The sequence below is a fragment of the Emydura macquarii genome, unplaced genomic scaffold (assembly GCF_026122565.2).
Source record: "Emydura macquarii macquarii isolate MOO-44397 ecotype Brisbane River unplaced genomic scaffold, CSIRO-AGI_Emac_v2 contig_75, whole genome shotgun sequence".
In the NCBI taxonomy this organism is placed as follows: Eukaryota; Metazoa; Chordata; order Testudines; family Chelidae; genus Emydura; species Emydura macquarii.
The window spans coordinates 8,414,366-8,435,225 of record NW_027130212.1 but is presented as its reverse complement, the minus strand read 5'-3'; the positions used below and the strand labels follow the sequence as shown (position 1 = coordinate 8,435,225).

Genomic DNA, 20,860 nt, shown 5'->3' with positions numbered 1-20,860 from the left:
AGCTGAGAGCAGACAAGAGAGCTGCTACAGATGAGACAACGCTAGAGAGCATTCACTACTACTTTAATATCTTCAATCTCTTCCACTATTCGTAATGTAATCACTGACATTTATACATTGTACTTTAAGCAGTTTGCTGCTTTGAAGGTTAAGGCTCACATGTAAGGAGCAGACTTATTGTATCTGTGTTGTGTAAAGTATGTGGTGTTAGTAAGAGTGTGGACCCATATTTTGCAAGTGATGGACTGACAGAGACTACTTGGGCTAGTATAAGGCCCATGATTGCTACTGGGGATAGTATAAAGCAAGGTATGTGATAGTGCTGAGGAGCGGAGGCAGTGTGATGGTGACAGAAGTAGGCCCTATCTACACTTTAATGGCTATCACAGCTGCACAGCACAGCTATAGCACTGCAACTATCCTGCTGCAATGTAGACACAAGGGGCTTTTCTGTCTATGCAGGTAATTCAACTCTCCAAGCAGTGTTAACTAGATCGATGTAAGAATTCTTCCATCAACCTAGGTGCACATATAGTGTGGGTTAGGTCAACATAACACTGTCACACAGGATGCAAAATTTTTCACAGTCCTGAGCAATGTAGGTAGGTTGACCTAATTTTTAGATGTAGACCATGGAAAGACACTGAGCTCCATGTTGCTCAACAATGAACTCTGTTGGCTTATTTTTAGAGAGCAGCTTTCAGAAACTCCAAATGGTGTCAGATCTAAACCTCTATTATGGAAGGTTCCTGTGTACAATGCAGGACTTTGTGGTAGCCAGGGGATTGTAGTTGAGGAAACTGACAAAGATCTACATGTCACTCTCTACCAAGTCTGTCTATGGCAGTGGTCTGAACCGGGATATTCCTGGTATTCTGAACTCGGGGGGTATGCAGAGGTCTTCCAGAGGGTCCATCAGCTCATCTAGGTCAGTGTTTCTCAACCTGAGGGTTGCAGCCCCCAGGGGTCAGAAGACAGGTTTTGTGGGATTGCAAGGGCAGGGCCGGCATTAGGGGATGGCCTGGGGCTGCATGCCACAGGGGGCTTCAGAGAAGGTTCACAAGTGAAAAACAGGCCCAAGTAGCACATTGAAATGTAAGTACAATATTTATATTCTAATTGACTGATTTTAAAATTCGATGGTGAAAATGAGAAAGTAAGCAATTTTACGGTAACAGTGTGCTGTGGCATTTTTGTATTTTTATTTCTGATTCTGTAAGCAAGTAGTTTTTGAGTGAGGTGAATCTTGGGCGTATGCAAGACAAATCAAACTCCTGAAAGGGGTACAGTAGTCTGGAAAGGTTGAGAACAACTGGTTTCTGATGGGATAAGGAGAGATTAAAAATAATAAGACTGTTACAGTAAGACAGGTCTATTTTAAAATATGACATATACAATAAAACCATGCAGCATTTCAGTGGGTGTTTGATTTGTTTTTCTAAGTTTTCCTAGGCTGTTGTTATTCTGCATCTCCAGATTGTGCCGAGTATCTAGGATACTGAAGTTGTATTCCACAAAATGTCAAAATGGTTTCCATCTTTCCCTTCCCCTTTGTAACATGCTGCTGGAGATACCTAGAGTTGTAAACTGCCTCAGAAAGAGTGAGTTTTCTGGTGATTAGACTGTGTGTCAGCTCTCTGCCATACCAGTCTGTCTTCTTCACCAGCCACCTCTTCAAGTCTATCTCAGCCCAGACCGTGCCTAGCAGGTAACAATCAGTGAACTCCAGCCCCTGAGCTCCTCAGAGAAGTTTCTATGTAATGCACAGCCTCTATCACTGTGCATTCACAGGCGATATTAAGTTTGCTGCTCTGTTAAAGAGTCAGAACATCACAGCTTATCAGCTGAAATGGGGTAAATACACCCTTCCTTTCCAACACAGCACCGAATTGGTTTATAGTAAAAGAAACACAAGTTAATTGACCAAAGAGCATTCGTTAGGTGTTACCTAGTAAAAGAAGATAGAGATAGAGATGGTTACAATCATCTATAAATCTAAAATTTAATTTACTAAGATACAACCTCTTCAAGAAGGTGTGTCTCACCCACAGTCTCCTTTCCAGCTTTTTACTGGCCAGCCTGGCCAGGACACCTCACAGAGATCCAATTGCTTGGTAGTTGTGTCTCCCAAGGTGGAGAATAAAGGTGGGGGTCTTTCTCTGTTCCTTATATTCCCTAAGGGATGTCTTTCTCTTACAAGTGAACGGGACCAGAGAATAAGTGGTCTTGCCTAATGGTCACAGCTGGGCTGGGATCTGCATGTCAAGGACAGTTGTCGCTGGGCAGGACATGGACAAATCTCAAGATCCAGTTTCAGTAAGTAAGAGTCAAGATCACGCCAGGGTTGGAGAACAGAGATCAGAGGTAGTACCAGGTGGGACTCCGGAGGCAAGAGTCAGGGTCAGAGTCAGGCTGGGATTGGAGACAGGATATCAGGAGACAAGGCAAAATCTGGATTTACAGCAGCCCAGAGTCTGTCTGGTTGTCCAACTTCATGGGGCAGCCTCCGGGGTTAAATAGGCACCTGGCCAATCAGAGGGCTGGGCTGCAGGGTACTGTCATTTTGGGTCTCTTGGGTGGTACTTCCTGCAGCGCCTGCTCTCCACAGGGGTCCCTGGCTGTAGCGCTGCATAGCCTCCTGGTGGCACAGTGGCACATCAGCCGTCCCAAGCTCTGCAGACCCAGGTTTTGGTCCACAGACCCTTACATTAAGTCAGGAAGGCCTGCTTGGGATTCAGTGCCCTGAGTCTCCCTGGGGTGTAGGAGCCATGTTAATTCTCTGTCTCCTGAGTTCAGGCTCAGGATAACCCTGTTGATCTAGCTTGCTAGCTTTGTTTAGAGCCAATGTGTAAATTGAGGTAAATCCACATTCCTTTGTCTCCGACAGACTGGATCACCTTTGCCTAGGCTAGGCTGTCTGGTCTTTAACATGTTCTAGTAACATCGTACAGAGGAAGATACCTTCATATATACCATGAACACATACTCATTACAATGATATTTATAACTCCCATGTTGTTAGCTTTTATTTGATACCTCCCATGGCATATTTTGTAGAATTATTGCAGTACTGTGTAGGGTATGAATATAGGGGTATCTAGCATCACACCCATTTAAAACAATTTCTTATGATCCTATGCAGAGAGAGCTTGATTTCCTTATCCCAGCTGTCCACCGACTGTATCCTTGTCTGATGGACCTGCAAAGTGGTAATTACTGATACTCTTGCAATTCTGATAAAAAAACGCTGTACAGCTCTGTTGTCTTTGAATTTCATTTTCTTTCTGAATAGTATTGATGTTAGGTTCAAGATTATATATTTTAAAAAAGGATTAAAAAAAAATGGGCATCTTTGTCCTGATTTAGCATCTAAATAAGAACTTAGATGCCGAATTTTTGGCATACTTTTTTTAACCATCTTGACTTAGGACTGCAAACTGTAAAGAACCAATTTAATTCTATTTAATTCACTAGCAAAGTGTGCATGGATCGTTACTGGCATACAGGAGATTTTTCATGCTTTTGGGGAATTAGTTTAGTGCGACCATGACCACAAAAAGCCAAAACAAACCCACTCAATTTTCATCACTGAAAATTGCAACAATGAGTGAATCTATTGTATAACAAGCACATATTTGCTAAAATGTAATGCCTAGATTTTCCAAAGGGGTGTTTGATGGGAGCTCTAGGTGTTTGGCATCATTGAAAACCAAGTACAGAGATTCTGAAGGTGGACACCTATGCACTGAGGGTATGTCTTCATGACAGTGGCATAGCTATGGTACTGCAGCTGTGTCGCTGTAGCACTGTTATGTAGTTGCTCCCTACATCAAGGGAAGGGGTTTTCCCTTCAGTGTAGTTAATCCACCATTCTTAGTGGCAATAGCTAGACCAGCGGAAGAATTCTTCCATCCACCTAGCTGCATCTACAGTGAGGATTAGGTCAACCTAAGGACATCGCACAGGGCATGACATTTTTCACAGCACTGACTGATGTAGTAGGTTGACCTAAGATTTAGGTGTAGACCACGCCTGAAACAGCTAAAACCAGTGTCGCTTTTGAATATTTAGGTCCAAATGTCTGTACATTTAAGTATATATTGAAGGTCAAAGTGAGAGGAAGTGTGATCCATTGGATAGGGCGCTGGAGTAGGAGTCAGGAGACCTAGATTCTATTCCGAACTTTGCCACTGGCCTGCTGGGTGATCATGAGCAAATCAGTTCACTTCTCTGTGCCACGTTTCCCTTCCGCCGCGCCCCGCGCGCCCCCCCCCCTTCATCCCTCCAGTCTTGTCTGCTTAGACAGTAGGCCCTTTGGGGGCAGAGACTCTCTCTTGTATATGGTTTTGTATGGTGCCTAGCACTATGGGGACTCCAATATTAGTTGGGGCCCCTAGGTGCTACTCTGGTAAGAGTAAAAACAATAACCAGATTAATCTGTGGTTATCTGTAATTCTTGCGATTATTTTTTTTTTACTTCATTCTTGCCGCATGTAGCACATGTGCCTTCTGCAGCACCCATATGGAGTATCATTGATTAATGATTTGCATGTGCTGTAATTGATAAAATTGCACTGATCACCCTTGGAAGAATGAAGTGTGGCAGAGAAATAAATGCCTTGTGCATCAAACTGCTTATGGGAGGAGAAGAATGTATGGCTTCTGCTCTGAATTTTGAGTTTTACACAAAATAATGTAAATTTGTTTTATGCCCCCCTCTCCGCCCCACACACACATACACATTAGACTGTCTGACTGTCTTGTGGTAAAAATTGGAGATGAATAAAGACCTATTAGATGAAATCTGTCCCTTTGATAGAGCATGTCGATACTGAGGCCCTGATTCAGGAGGGTATGTCATCTGCTTAACATGCAGTGCAGCAGCACTTAATCACATGCTTATGAGTTTTCTTGAATTGGGGCCTAATTTTGCATTATACTTGATCTTAGTCAAAAGTCTGAGAAGCAGCAGTTTTTTGGATGAATATATTTTTGTTCAGAGCTATGTTTTGTAAAATACACGTGTGTTCTGCTGAGTTGGTAATACTGCTGCTTCTGATTCACAAGTAGAGCTGCTTGGAATTTTTTTTTTTTAAATGCAGTGAACGAATGGACAAACTTTTACTCAAAATTTTAAAATTAAAAAAAAATTGTGAAAAACATTTACATTTTTAGACCAGTTTTTTGTTCAGAAGTTCCTGTATTCAGTTCCCACATCAGGACCTGGGTTAGTAATGTGTGCTGACACTACAGTGGAAAAGGGGTGCTTGCACTTTTAAAATGCCATTCCTCAGGAGATAAGTTTAGCTGAAGTGTCTTCTCTCCACACTCAGTGCCTTTTAAGTGGAAGTCCGAAATCTGTCTGCAGACCTCAGAATCATGGCAGAAAACTCATGTATTGTAGCCAGGATTCCATCCCTTTATACACACTGGGCCTGATTCTTAATTGCACTATATATACCATTTTTACATCACTGAAACTTCAGTGGAGAAATAATGATGTTACACTGATGTGTGTAATGCAGTGAAGAATCGGGTCCATAATGTCTAATGTACAAAAAAAGTCTGTCTCTTTCTCTCTAGTTCCTTGTGTGTGAGAAGTGGAGGGCAGACTACATAAGCCTGCCACTTTTGCCTACTTATCACCCCATTACTCATCAGTAGCATGTTTTGAGATGCCTTGAGTATGAAATATATTGTATAAAATTAATTTGTATTAAATAACAAACAAAAGGCAAGTAGTTATTTAGAAAAAACAGAAGGATATAGTTTCTATTTCATGGTTTGTCATTAGAAATCTTCTCTAAGTGTCTTAATATGTGTGGCTTATTAATTTAATTTTTTATCTGTTGAATTTGTGATACTTTAGGTTAACGTAATTAAAACCAGAAGAGATTCCGTGTGTGGCTGAAAGAGCTAATACGGCCCAGTTGGTTTAGTATTTTAACCTTAGAGGTGTGTGAACAGCACTTCAATGGAGATGCATTGAAAAAATTCCTATGTAACAGATACTTCAAACCATCTGACTTGCTTAAGGGTAGAGAACTGCAGACATACCAGACACTGAGTTCACGTCAAGTTCACTTTTATTTCTGATTTCAATCACTGATTACAGTGAAAGATACATATATGACAGTTTTTCCAGAATATATTCATACAGTGTGCTAAATTTACAGTCTTAAGGAAATATCCTAATTTCAGTGCATACACATAGTCGTGGTAATGGCAATTATGTTCAGATACTGAGGAAAGACTATTTGGATATGTAGATTTTCTACAACAGGTCACAAAGACTGAGGGTATGACTCCCTTGCTTCAGCATTCATATGTATTCTTTGTTGAGCAGTAACCTATATAGTAAAAAGCAGACTAAGATCTTCAGAAAGGGATTCCCTGCAACTTCTTTAAAGGTCCAGAGAGAGCGGACTATTATACAGTGGAGTAATAATAACTTTGGTTTTGTTGTGTGAGGATTTTTAGTCCTGGATTATAACAACAGAAGAAATATTACATAGTAAATATTTTCTGTACGTATCATCCGTTGAGGTTTGAATAGTAGCATGAAAAGTGTTTCACACAATTTGCCTAGTTCGAGTATTTTCATATAAGCACTATTTCTCTGTTTATAAATGAGTTTTGGTTGGGGTGGATTGATATGGATCATCAGTCCAGGCTGCCTTTGTGAACCGAATGTAAAACAAAGTTTAAGACGTAACTTTTGAATCTTTAACATTTGAAGCTTTTAAAAAAGAACTACATTGTGGATTTTCTTTCATTATTTATTATACACTGCATATCTTGGCTGTTCCCGCTTTCTCTGTTAATCAGGAGGAAATATCAAATGTTGGGGCAATTCTGATATTTGGTGCCTGATGATGCCAAGTGCTGACTGAGCACCTTCAACACTCATTAAAGTTACAAAACAGCTCCAGGGATAGCTGACAGCATTTAACGCTTTGTAGATATTCATCTTCTTGCAGGTTTAGGCCTTTAATGAAGTTAGCTGAAAGAGATGGCGAGGCATTTTGAAGAGCAGAACTGAGTCTAACTCTGAAGCTCACATTTTTGCACAGGCTGGGATGGGTGCCAAAAACCTGGTGTAGGAGCTTGAATGTTCTTTCAATATCTCCACCCTCAAGACTATTTGAAGTAGAGCAGTTCTGCAACGGATAAGTTGTGACATTATGCTTGCTATCAGCTCCACATCCCACCATCATCACAGGAATTTGTTTGTTGGTTTGTAGGTGGTTTCGCTCTGGGTAAAATCATGGTATAAAAACGATTTCAGTCCAAGAGTGTTTTCTTGTCATCTTTCCGTTTGTGTGTGATTTTTTGGAGAGGGAGCATATTTTTGCCATGCAGTGGCTGGGAGGAAGGAGATTTACCTACAGATGTAAAGAAAATCTCTTTTGTTCATTGTTGAAAACCAATGACAAACTTTTACTAAATTGCCTATTATAAGGATATTAATTTGAGAATAGTCAGTGCTACACTCTGACTCACAAAACATAAAACAAAAAATGCATGCAGCTTTTTAAAGTAATGTTGCTTGCTAAGTTATGCATATGTCTTCCCTGTCTTTCTCTAAATCCCTCTTTTAAAACCCATTTCTTGAACCTTTCTTCTGACACTGATCTCCTTCAACTCTGTTCACACCCTCATGTGTTAGCCATTTGTGGTTTTTCTTTCCAAATTAGATTATAAATTCTTCAAGGCAGGGGCCATGTCTGACTGTGAATATGTTGTGTGCCACGGGTGTGGGTCTAAATAAATAATAATAATGTTACAATAATGAAATGCAGACATACGTACTGATGGTAATGTTGTGTGCATTGAGGACAGAGTTTCACCTGTCAACCTGAATTTCATTTCCTTAGGAATTTAAGTTAGCCCTTAGCATTCTTTTAATGCATTTTAGGTTTATGTAATAAATAGAACGAGAATTCTAAGTTGTAAGTCAACACATTTAAATATGCTGGTGGTCTTCATTGTTGAATTTCCCAAACGTTTCTCCCTTGGCTTCTTTCCTTCTCATCCTTTGTCAACTTGCTCTCTGCAAAAAGTAAAAGTAAATGAAAGGCCCATATATATATATACACACACACACACACACACAATGTATACATACAGACATATATATGTATTGTGTGCATTTGTATGAGCACATAGGTGTGTATATGTATCGTGAATGCATAATATTATGTGGAACTTTGAGTAACGTATTGTGGCTTTGGTTTATTGGTTGAACATATTGATTTATTATTTGTATATCTTTTTTGCTGCTGAGTGGTCATAATTTACAATTCTAAGTCTAATTAACTCTTAGGACACCTACAGCTTATTGTATGGACATCTTTTATTGTTGTTTAAAGAAATAATATGAAATTGGGGTGGCTGAATTGAATGGCAAAGTGACATGTCAGTTATGCAAGTCATCCCAAATGGCTGTCAGTAAAGCCTGTATAACATGCCATCATATCATGTATTCTTTATATGCAACATATATTTCAGAAAAACTGTTCTATGGCCCACTGCTATAAAGCGCCATGGACCACCTGTGAGCTGCTGTGCATCCAAGTCTCTCATTGTCAGTACCTGGCAGTTCCAGAGCTGTGAACGCTTTTAGTGGAACTATTTTGTATCCTCCATCTGTAAAGCCAGGTGTCTTTTGTTACCAGGAGTTCAACTGTACAAGGCTCAGAGAGAGCCATAAAAATCTCTTAAAAAATTAGATTTTCTATAAGTATAAAAATATAGTGAATTTTAAAATCTGTTTGGATCTTTCCAAGATTAGAAGCAAAACATTGGGTCTCACTGGGAATCTACTCTTTTCCAGTGGCATAAAATATTTTGAAAAGGTATAATAAAACAGAGACTAGTATTTCTTGTTCGTAAGGAAAACTACTACTCCTTGGTTTGAAAATGGATCCTCTACTACACAAAAACACTCTTGTCCTGTGGATTTGGGGTATTATATTATACTGTCATTTTTTTTAACCCACAGAACAGTCATTTGGTACTCTAAACCTCAGATGACGGATATGGATATGTACATACACATGCTATGAGAGAGAGAGAAAATATTCTTAGCAAAACCATTGATAACTAGTCAGTCTCCCCATTCTGAGTAACTTAAGTTTGAGAAACTTAAAACAGTTACTGCCCACAAAGAAGAAATTTGGCTCTTTACTATCCACCTTATTGTATAGTAGCTTCCAATTCAACAGCAACAGAAGAAATGTGTTAGAAAATCTCAGTATGTAAATTAGCTTCCCTATACACACAGACGGACCCATCCATATTTTTCAGACATATATCTACTATTAGATCAAATCATTGATATACATACTTCAGTGTCCCCTCTCCGCCATTGGTCAGGACTTCATGCTTGAGAGAAAAAAGGGGGAAAATAATGAATATTTAGGACACGAATCTGCCATAGCTACAGCTTTCCTCAGGCAAAGTTTTTTTTTTTTTTTTATTTTTTTTTATTTTAAAACACAGGGCGATGTCACCTGTTCCATTCAATTGGTAGTTGGCTAATTGCTAAAAAGTAATGGAAAATTTATGTAGTTAGTCAACAGAGAAAGTACATTTTCAATCAATCAGCACTGAATAATTCAGTGAGGATATATACAGTACTCTAAATGAACATGTGTGTATATTATACACACACACCTTATTTATGTGGACATGATTTCCATGTGATAAATGTATAATAAACCTGTGCAATTTTTCATAGTCCTGTGACTGTATCACCTGCCACTGATCCAGCAACCCAGGAACTTACTCTAACATTCCAGACCTTCTGCAGCTTTAAACACAAACTACCAACCTGCCTGAGGCCCAGGAGGTACAAAATTGAGCGCTGGAACCACTGCCAGCTTTTCTAATCATAAAAATGTCAGCACTTTAAAGTCTGATGTCTGAAGGTCCTTGAGGGTTAGAAAGAGGATCTTCATACATATATCATTCCTTCCTGTTGTGACCCAGCACTCACATTTCACCAGGATGGGCCCAAGATATAGACAAGTGACTTCAGGTAATTTTGAGTTGTTTTACGTATTTGCTTTAATGTTTACCTCCAGCTGAACTTTGTACAATTAGATTCATGGTAAGAAAGGCACCTGACTTTGAGGGGGAAACGAGAGAATTCCAGTTACATTTTTTAAGCTCTCTAAAATGTTCCTAGAATAGGTTCCTTCCCCCCCCACACTCCCCCCTTGTAAATTATTGTCATACACAATGTGTGGCGATGTGATATAAATGTTTGGGGTGGGAGTTTCATAAATGTCAAACCAGGAGCTCAAGTCTCATTCAAAGTCAATGGGACTTGTGTTCTTAAGTCACTTAGGTACATGTGAAAATCCCACCTTTTATCTACATGAGTTTGAGATGAGTGAGTAATTCAACCACCCTCAGGTAAGCCAATAAACTTGTATTTCACACCACCATATAGTCAGCATGGATGTAGATATACAGAGTGAGATGTGTGTATGTATATCTGTACATATTTATACAAATACACACACAAAATGGATAATATAACATCTTGACAATATTTATTATTGCAATCATTTAAATTGTGTGACTTTAGGGGACATGAAATGAAAATCTAGCTATGTACTTCATATTTTTCTTGCTATTTTAGGTTATCAGTATTGCCCTACCAAATTCACAGTCAGAGGATTTAAAAAATAATCAATTTCATGATTTCAGGTGTTTACATCTGAAATTTCAGGGTGTTGTAACTGTGAGGGTCCTGACCCTAAAAGGAGTTGTGGGTGGATGGGGTTTGCAAAGCTATTGTGGGGGGTCGTGTGATTGCCAACCTCACTTCTTTGCTGCGGAGCTTCCTGTAGCCGGGAGAGCTTCCCAGAGGTGGGTCTGATCTCCCCCATGCTGCTGGGAGCACTCCAGCTGACGGCTCCTAGCTACTAGTCCTGGCCAGACTAGCAGACTTGCTAGTCCAGACTTGCCTTGCTACAGTCTCTCTGATACTCATCCCAGTTCCCTGCCCAGCACCAAACAGAAAATAAGATCACAAGTATGTTCTCAATTGAAAAATTTAACCACATAATAAAAAGAGTTTTGATTCTTTCATCCGAGGTTTTTTGCTTGTTCGTTCCATCTCTCTCCTCTGGCACGTGAAAGCGAAATGACCTCTCCTCTTCATGATAGTTTATTCAAGAGGAAACTATTTTGGTTTGTCATGGCATTTTACTGGAAATTACGTTTATAAATAAGGGATTTGCAATGAGGCCCTGTGCTAAGGGGGAAGCATTTTAACAGGGAGCCTTGTGTAATGAGTCTTCAATTATTTTTCCATAAAGCATCAGGGGAATCCACAAACAGCTGTTTGCATCCCTCCACACAGTAAGTCAAACTTCAAGGTGAACAATAGATGGGAAAACTAGAGACATCTCTGCAACAATGACTGTGGGTTTCCTTACTATGGGCTTTCTTTGCTTTCCCAGTCAGTTTTGAACTCCCTCTTCATCATAGAAAGTAGAGGCTGGCACACCCTCACTTCAGTGCTGCCTTCAAAGCTGGGCTCTGAAATGAGCACAGCCACAGAGGTTCCCGCAGCAGGAGGTATCCAGAGCTGGGTCTGACCTCCCAACACCGCCCCTCCCCCCGCCCCCGCATAGAGAGGCCATGCAAAGAAGAGGAAGTCCTGTCCCTCGCCAGCCCAACTGAAACTAGCAGCTAGGAGCCCCTGGCTGGGGCGCTCCCAGCAGCACGGAGAAATCAGACCCACCTCCACCTCCGGGAATCTCTCCCACTGAAGGAAGCACTGCAGCTGCTGCCTTCTGAAGCAGTGCAGCCAAGGAGCTTCCTACAGCCGGAGGTGGTTCCCAAAGGTGGCTCTGATCTCCCCCCCCCAGAGAGGCCGTGCAGGGGAAGGGGAAGTCCCATCTCTCCCCAGCCCCACTGGAACTAGCAGCTGGAGCCCGGTGCACAGCACCAACCCCCAGCTGGGGCACCCCTGCAGCTCTGCCCCTCCCCCATAATAGCGAAATTTCATGGGGGAGATCGGATTTCATGGTCCTTGACACATTTTTCAAGGCCATGAATTTGGTAGGCCCTAGTTATCAGCAAATAAAAACACATTTACCTTTTTTTAGAAGGTATTTGCAGGTCACTTTAAATACTCCATTCGATATGGCTCAGATTCCCATTGAAATTTCAGCATCGCTAGATTGCTTGATGATAAAGGACATACCCTTTTCATTCTGAAATGTTGTGTGCCAAAAGCATGACATTTGTATGCAACACTAGCTGCATTATATGTGCATGTCATCTATCTCAATAACTAACTCATCATTGTATGTATACAATGATGATAGGAGTCCAGTGCCGCTCAAGATGTCAAGTTTTCAGGGATAGATTTCTAGCTGCAGGCAACTTGAGCAAAGTACTTCACATTGTGAACATTCTCCGGCTAGTCACTGATTGTATTAGGCCTTTTAATGTAACTTTATAGGTACCTTTTGTTTTTCCTCTGCAGTTTAATTTAAATGATTAGCATATGTGATCTGAGTTTTAAGACTATGCTAACTTTAATGATTTTTTTAAAGAATATTTTAGTGGAATTGCAGGGAACATGAGATCTATTCAGATTAATGTATATATTCTGTTCTGTTGTGACCGTGTTCTGTTGAATTTTAAAAAATGTAATTAACCGAGGATTTTATTAAATGAAGAGAAGAATATTGTTTTTAAGAGGGAATCAGATTTTTGGCTTATATTTCAAAATTTATTTTTAAATAAAATGCAGCACTGTTTACTGTGGGAACACCAATATTTGATGTGTCTGATTCTGACACAGTAACAGTAGAAAGGGAATTATAGAGTTTGTGGCTATCAAGCATTAAACAGAAACAAGGAAGAGCTACTACGAGATAGCAGACAGATTGAAGTAGAGTATCTTCCAAATCCATAACATTGAAGAGGTTTTAAAATACAGAAATAAACTAATAAGATGAACCAAATGTTTTTGGTTTGAAAAGAGGAAACATAGTTGTTAATTAGTCTTGTTTCTCCATCCAACCCTCAATGCCTAAAGCATGATTTCATATGATTGTTCGTTATCCATAACTAAAAGGCTTTGGAGACTAAAGTCCAAATAAAACTTGCTCTGTATTTTATGCTTTCTCATGGTGAAATGTCAATGTGCAGTAAATGAGATGCACCAAGCAACAGTCCACATTAAACAATTAGTGTTTCATAATCATCATTAGCATCTACATAGCACTGTCCATCTTTAAAGCACTTTATGGACACTATCTTATTACTTAGTAATATTGTTATTTATTATTATTGTACAAGTAATTTTTATTATTCTTGACCTGTCCTAGATCAGAGGAGGAAAGCTCATGATTACGTACACGAGAAAGAATGATGCTGGCAAGTACGTCTGTGTTGGAACAAATATGGTGGGAGAACGCGAGAGTGAAGTGGCAGAGCTCACTGTTTTAGGTAAGAGAGACTCCATTGTATGACACTTCATTAATGAAAATGCCAGTGTATAATACAGCTTCATTTTTGGTATGGGGAGTAGCAGTTTTACAGCAAGTACTTTTTTCATCATCCACCTCCTTTGCCATATTAGTATTGAGGGTGTTTTTGTAACAGTCATGGGTAACTGCCTGATGGCATGTTCCAGAAAATGAGTTGTTATCAGTATCGGTTCTTCAGCACACAGTGGAATACTGTTGAAATAAGGAGGTTTGTTACTCCAGAACAAGATGAAAATCAAGTGGAAAGAGGAAATAATGAGCACAAGGCAGCAAACTATGCTGATTTGTGAAAACAAAATATGGATTTTTTTTTTCGCGTATGCAGTCAGATCTGACTTGGTTTTCACACTGCAAATAATTCCAGTTTTCACTGACCATAACTGTATTTATAAATACTATCAAGAATTAACTTCAGTAACAAGCATATGTATCATTTTCACCTTCCATGAGGAAAGTAAATATAATCCCAAATACTTAACCGAATCACTTATGTAATGAAATCTTAAAATGTGGATTGATCTGTTATATGCATACATATAATTGACCTAGTAAAACAGGAGGTGAGCTACCACTTTGAGGCTTGCTGAGTGGCATATCTTGGCTACCACACAACTAACTGAAGTGATCCTAAAGGCATTAAACCATATCTAACTAGTCATTTAAGGGGATTTTCAGTCACATTAAACTAACTCAAGTTACCTTGATTGAAAAACCACACTTTTTTGCTTTCATAGACAAGACCCTATGATGTCTGCAATGCAGCCTCAGAATATCTTTGGCATTTCATAGCTGTCTCAGGATCTTTGTGGATACAATTCTGGTGCAGTCCTAATTCTGGATTCACAGTGTGAAGTGTCACTTCAAAGCAGTACAGTAAAACCTCAGATTACTAATACCCTTGGGAATAGAGTTGTTTGTAACTCTGAAATGTTTGTAATACTGAACAAAATGTTACGGTTGTTCTTTCAAAAGTTTAAAACTGAATATTGACTGAATACAGCTTTGAAACTTTACTATGCAGAAGAAAAATGCTGCTTTTAACCATTTCAATGTAAATGAAATAAGCACAGAAACAGTTTCCTTACCTTATTAATTTTTTTTAAACTTTCCCTTTATTTTTTAGTAGTTTACATTTAACACAGTAGTGTACTGTATTTGCTTCTCTCTCTCTTTTTTTTTTTTTTTTTTTGGTCTCTGCTGTTGTCTGATTACATATTTCTGGCTCCAAATGAGGTGTGTGGTTGACTGGTGGTTTGTAACTCTGAGGTTCTACTGTATAAGGCTTGAAAACAGCTTAACTTTGTGTATACAGGGAACAAACAATTTATGACTTCAGTATTTACACCCGTGAGCTTGGAAACTTCACAGCAACACTGAAGTTCTGAAATAGCTGGATTCAGTTCAAGTTAGGGCTTACTAGGTCAGAATCATTTTTCTCCTGCATGATTTTGCCAAACATCATTATCTAGACTATTCTTCTTCAATAAATCTAGGCTTGCCCTTTCCAGAAGTTCATGTACTGGATTCAGGGTGTCCAACAGTCTTCCCTGTCATCTTGTCACATCTTGTCTGGAATCTTTCCTTAAGGGCTGAAGTGATTTTTTTACTTTCTAAATAACTGTGCAGGTTAAACTTGCTGTGCTTCTGTAGCCCCAACACTTTTTCTTATGCCAGTTAGCTACATGAAACTTGTATGTGATGGCATCTCTTTTGAAACATGCTCTGACTATTGCTTGGGCTCATGGAGAGGCAATCCTGACAACCTTTAGATTCCAGGAGTGGGTTTCTGTCATGATTTCTACTATACTTGATGGAGAAAATATATTTACTTGTGAAGGAGTATGTTGTTATAAGTTCACACTCATCCACCCACCTTATACACAGTTGAAATTGCGTGTTTCCAATACATATAAAAAACTTACATTTAGAGCTCAGTGGGGTGTTCTCATCCACTTCATGTGTGTTGAAGCTAGTGACCCAAAAATTCCCAACCGATATAGAACTTCCTGCCTGATATGTGCTATAAGCATGGATCTGTAATAACAGCAACTTTTGTTTACAAGAATTCTAAAGAAGTGATTTTCTTTTTCTTTGTGCTGGTGAGAAAGAACATGATCACTTTTCCCTTTGCTGCAACATTTGAAAAGATTGTATCAAACACAAATGGTTACTGATGACAAGGTCAGACATACAGAAGATTCTGTGGTGGCTTTAACTAGCCTGAGAATATCTTCAGCACTTCACTGTTGCATCAGGGTCTCTGCAGAGGCCATAATTAATGTGTGCCTTCTGTCAAATGTGCGATTCAACAGTGATGCCCATTGGCCAAGCTGTCGTCAGCTTTGTAGCCTTGCAACAGATCTGTTTCTGTTGCTGGAGAGAAACTGATGTCACAGAGACGGGTCTGGTGTAATTTGCATATTTACATTGTGTACACGACTTTTGTTGTTCTTACACCAGAGTAGACATAGCTGCACACAAGTAACTCTGGAATCCCCATATCAGCCACCTTGAGCCATCCCCAGAAGTTGCTCTCTTCATTATTGTCCCTCTGCATTTCCAGCCATCCTCTTCACTGCCATGTAACCATCTTCTCTAGGCTCAGCTGCTGTCCCACAATAGATAGGAGCCAGAAGAGCAGCGGCAAATTCATGGTCAACAGATTCATTACACTGCTGTCTGCTTACCTATTAATGCTCAGGTGATCAAGTATATTAAACAGAGAAAATGTCTCTTCAGGCCTTGCAGTGCTGTGCCTTTAGTTGTAATCCAGTTTTTCTTTCCTTTTAGAAAGACCATCTTTTGTGAAGAGACCCAGTAATTTGGCAGTAACTGTGGAAGACAGTGCAGAGTTTAAGTGCGAGGCACGGGGCGACCCTGTACCTACAGTAAGATGGCGAAAAGATGATGGGGAATTACCAAAAGCAAGGTGCAGTATATTAGTTACCTTTTGGATAAGGTCAAGTGCTGGTATCAGTTTGATATCTAATGAAGGGATAATTCCTGTGCTTGTATGTATGACCTTGGTGATCTATTTCTAAATCCCTTGGTCCATCCTCTGCTTACAGATATAATTCATTTCTGTTAAAACAACTTGAATTAAAATCTTTACAACCTACTACAAAAACAGCAAAAGTATCAAGTTCAAACCATAATGTATGGCTTGAATTAATTCTGTACTTGAAGAATCTACTGTAATTATTAAAACTACTAGAAAATGTCTAATAGATAATACAATTAGATTACAGCACCAAGAAGTGGATAATGGAATTACAATTGATGCAAAATGCAGCCTGTTAATGTATAGTGCTGCTCTTAAGAGACCTGCTTTTTTGTTATCAAGTCTCCAATTCACATCTCTTCTGTCATTGGTCTAATTGAGAGTGGGAAGTAAAATAGTCTTGTAAAAAGGAAATACATTTTTGTGGGATTATTTTTTCATGTTGTTTAAATTCCTAATAATCAGTTTTTAAAGTGTTACTGGGGTATTTTTTGAAGAGGAAATGCTGTAACATTTGGGTCCCTTCATCTTCTAAATCCAAATCCTGTTTCCTGTTAATCCAGTTAATACTTTATCTAAAAAGTCACCACATATAGGGTAAAATAACTGTTTTCTAGGCAAAGAAAGACATTAGCTACATTATGCAAAGATGAGTAAAAGGTGATGAAATTGGAGGGAGTATTGTAAGGCTATGTTATTTCTTCATAAAATGATTGAATGAGTTGTGTTTTAGCTTGACTTTAAGATGGTCTCTGATTATGTTCATAAGAACAATGCTGCTTTTTTAAGGGTTTTTTAAACTCTTATATTTTCTTATCGCTCCTGTTTTTTACATCTTCCCACATTCAAATGAAGAAAAATATAAGGATCATTTTTGCTTTCACAAATATTGTTAGATATGTTTACTAAATGCATTATAATTAAAAGACTTTAAGCCAAAGTCTAATGTCACTTACACCAAATTTACCAGTCAACTACATGTACTTTGTCAAAGATGGTCTTGATTTTCTCATTGTGAGATCAGATTTAGGCTTTCAAATATGTTGTTTTTAATATTTGTGTTCCATATTATGAATGGAATGAATATTATGAACAATATGCATATTTCATGCATTGTTTAAATATGTTCATATCTCAGAGAAATATATAAATTTGAAGGCAAAAACTTCTGCTTACGCTTTATACACTAAGGAAACTGGCATATTATTTTCTACTTATACTGTCATGCCTATTTGCTGTTATATGTATTTAAGATATGAAATCCGTGATGATCACACCTTGAAAATCCGGAAAGTTATGGCAGGAGACATGGGGTCTTATACTTGTGTTGCAGAAAATATGGTTGGAAAAGCTGAAGCATCAGCAACTCTAACAGTTCAAGGTAAGACTGTTTCTTTAAACAACACTTTACCCCAGAAAAAAGAAAGACAATGAAATTTTCTATGCAGTAATTTCATTAGAACCATAATTAACATTTCATGTGATAGGCTGTGGTTTAAAAAATACAGAAAGATCATTTTGGTTTGATTATTTGAGCCTTGTTAAACTGCTAAAGCATTTCAATATTTTTTTTTCGGAAGTGTGGAAAGAATTATGTTCAATGGTGGGAAAGAAAGTGAATGCATTTTGAACTCCAATGCCATTAGAAGCATGTTACATCTAATCTTTGTATCTAAAAGATCAGGAGACAGGAGAACTTTTTTTCTCCTTTCAGTGATGGTTATCACCTCAAATTGTTTTAAAAGGATAAAAGTATTGTGCCTTCAAGTATCTGTTGTATTTTTTTTAATAGTAGAAAAGTTGAAATTTTTTAAGATTCCCAAATGGTAAGATATTTTATCATCATCTTATGTGGCATCTCCATTGCTGGAGGTTTGCAACCATGACAGCACATTCTGTATAATCCTCTGCTAATATCTTTGTGAATTAATGGTCCTTTTGATCCTCCCAGTACATCACATCATTCAGCCAAGGTCTTCTTTTTTTGCCTTGTATTCTTCTGCCATCAGATTTCCCTTCCTGTGCCTATAAACATGCAGCATCCACTGACCCTTTTAAAATGTGCCCTGCAAATTGAATCTTACTTTTAATAAGACCTCTAACCAGCACTTGCTAAGTTCCAATCTCCTTCAATAATTTTTGTTGATTATTTGATCTATCCATAATATTTTCAAAACTCTTCTATAACACCATAAATTGAAGAATTGTAGTTTTTTTTATTATTGATTGTTTGATTGTCTGTGTTTCACAGCTGTAATTTAACACAGACCAAATGCAAGTTTTTAAGTCATAATCTAGTCTTCAGATTTACATTCCTTCTCATCAAATATTTAATCTTCTAGAATGTCTCTTTTGCTCTTGCTAGTCTGATGTGACTTTAGTATCTGATCTTCCGTCTTCTGTAATAATGCTTCCTAATAATTTCTCACTTGTTGTATGGCTGTGTCATTCACTAGACTCTTACACGTTTTCCCAGGATCCTGATATAGTTTTTGTTTTGTTCATTTTCAACTCTAGACCATATTCTTTGCCATATTCATATATAATCTCTACTAACTTCATCATACCTTCCTCTGAATTAGCCATCAGCACTGTCATCTGCATAGCAGAAATTATTCACCAATTTTTCCACTCATCTTAATACCTTCTTTTGTTTCCTCTATTAATTTAATCAAGCACTTGCTATTAGTGTTGAATAAAGTCAGTGGCCTTGTCTCAGTTCTCTTGATCCCTATTAGATATTCATTTTCATCTCCCATTATAATCCCCTTCCGATTCCAGTATAATTGTTTTATTACTCAGTTTGTATCCATCAGTCTGTACAGATATTAATATATTGAGCAATTTGTAGTGATAGTTTCTGTCTGTGCTTGTTGGAAGTCAGTGAAACACAAGGATGCTGTTTTCACCATTTCATCTAATCTTTCTAATATGATCTTCAAGTTCATAATGCCGTTTATCATTCCCTTTTCACATTTAAACCCATATTGTTGTTTGCGTATTTCCTTATCAATCTTTCCTTTCATTTGGTAATGAGCAGCACACAAATGTATCTTAGAGCCATGCAATACTAGGTCAATTATTCTGTAGTCTTTACATTCCATAATGCTGTGCTTTATAAGGATCTGGATACATAGTTAGGTTGTAAAATCTTCTGGCAATTCTCCTGTCTCAAACATATTCTTCATTACATCTGACAGGGCTTTCAAGCCTTCATCCCCCTATGCTTTTTAACAGTTCAGCTGGTATTCTGTCACAATCTAGTGCTTTTCCATTCAGAAGACTTTTTATTGCTGCTCTGATTTTTTCATCCATTATTGGTGGGCTTAATTGATTGATCTCTATTTGAAGTTTTTGAGGGCTATCATCACCATATAGTTCCTTGATATATTCTCTTCATCTCTCATTCTTGCCTTAGATTGTGACAGATAGTATCCATTTTTGTCCTTAAGGGTCATATTGATCTCCTTTCTTCTAAAGGTTCTTATCTTTTGATACATCTCACTTTGTTTGTTCTTTTTATCCTGTTATTCAATTTCTCATTCAGTCATTCAGACTTTACTAATTTATTCTGTATCATTTTATTTTGTCTTTGGTATTCCTCTTTTGTTGTTGTTGATCTTTGTGCTTTTACTTTCCTCCTTTTGTCTAGCTAAGCAATGATTTCCTCGGCTATCCGTGGATTTTTCGTAGCTAGAAACTTCTTCCCTAAATGTTTATCTGCAGCTTCTTTGATAGCTTGTCTCAGATGTTCACAAGTCACTTGGTAGTCTCTTTTTCTTGGTAATGACTTTGTATCATACGATTTGTCAGAGGTTCTAGGTTCTGTCCTAGATAGCTTCTGGCTTTCTGTAACTTTTTCAGTTTAATATTCAAACTCATCAATATCAATCCATGATCTGATCCACAATCAATACTTGGCGTAATCTTAACCTTCTTAGCACCATTTTGTATACCTACAGTTGATGGTGATAAAATCTATTTTGTGTTTATACATCCCTCCTGATGATTCCCATGCATTTTTAGATTAGTTACAATAATCTGTGTTTTGCAACTAATGAATCACAGATGTGTGTGTACAGTATATGCATACATATATTTAATACATTCAATCAGATCGATACAATTTCTGTGTCTTTTTCATTATAGTTATCTATTAAAGCATACTGCAGCACTACTGTTCCTTTGTACAATAGAAATCAAGGGGAACTTAAGGAATTAATATGTGTAAAAATTCTTTATTGCCTTTGTATACACAATCCAGATGTTCACAATTCAGATAATCCCCCTCTTCCTTTCCCAGCTAGCAGGCAGACAGTGATGTCATATTGATGCT

At 38.2% G+C, this 20,860-nt stretch overlaps 1 protein-coding gene across 1 annotated transcript in view; it reads left to right on the top strand.

Moving 5' to 3' along the window:
* The window catches only part of ROBO1 (roundabout guidance receptor 1), a 935,708-nt gene that overhangs the window by 819,723 nt on the left and 95,125 nt on the right, over positions 1-20,860 (top strand). The window contains exons 6-8 of the mRNA XM_067543346.1: positions 13,362-13,482; positions 16,314-16,452; positions 17,778-17,905. Coding sequence (XP_067399447.1) covers positions 13,362-13,482; positions 16,314-16,452; positions 17,778-17,905 — 388 coding nt within the window. The remainder of the gene's footprint in view (positions 1-13,361; positions 13,483-16,313; positions 16,453-17,777; positions 17,906-20,860) is intronic.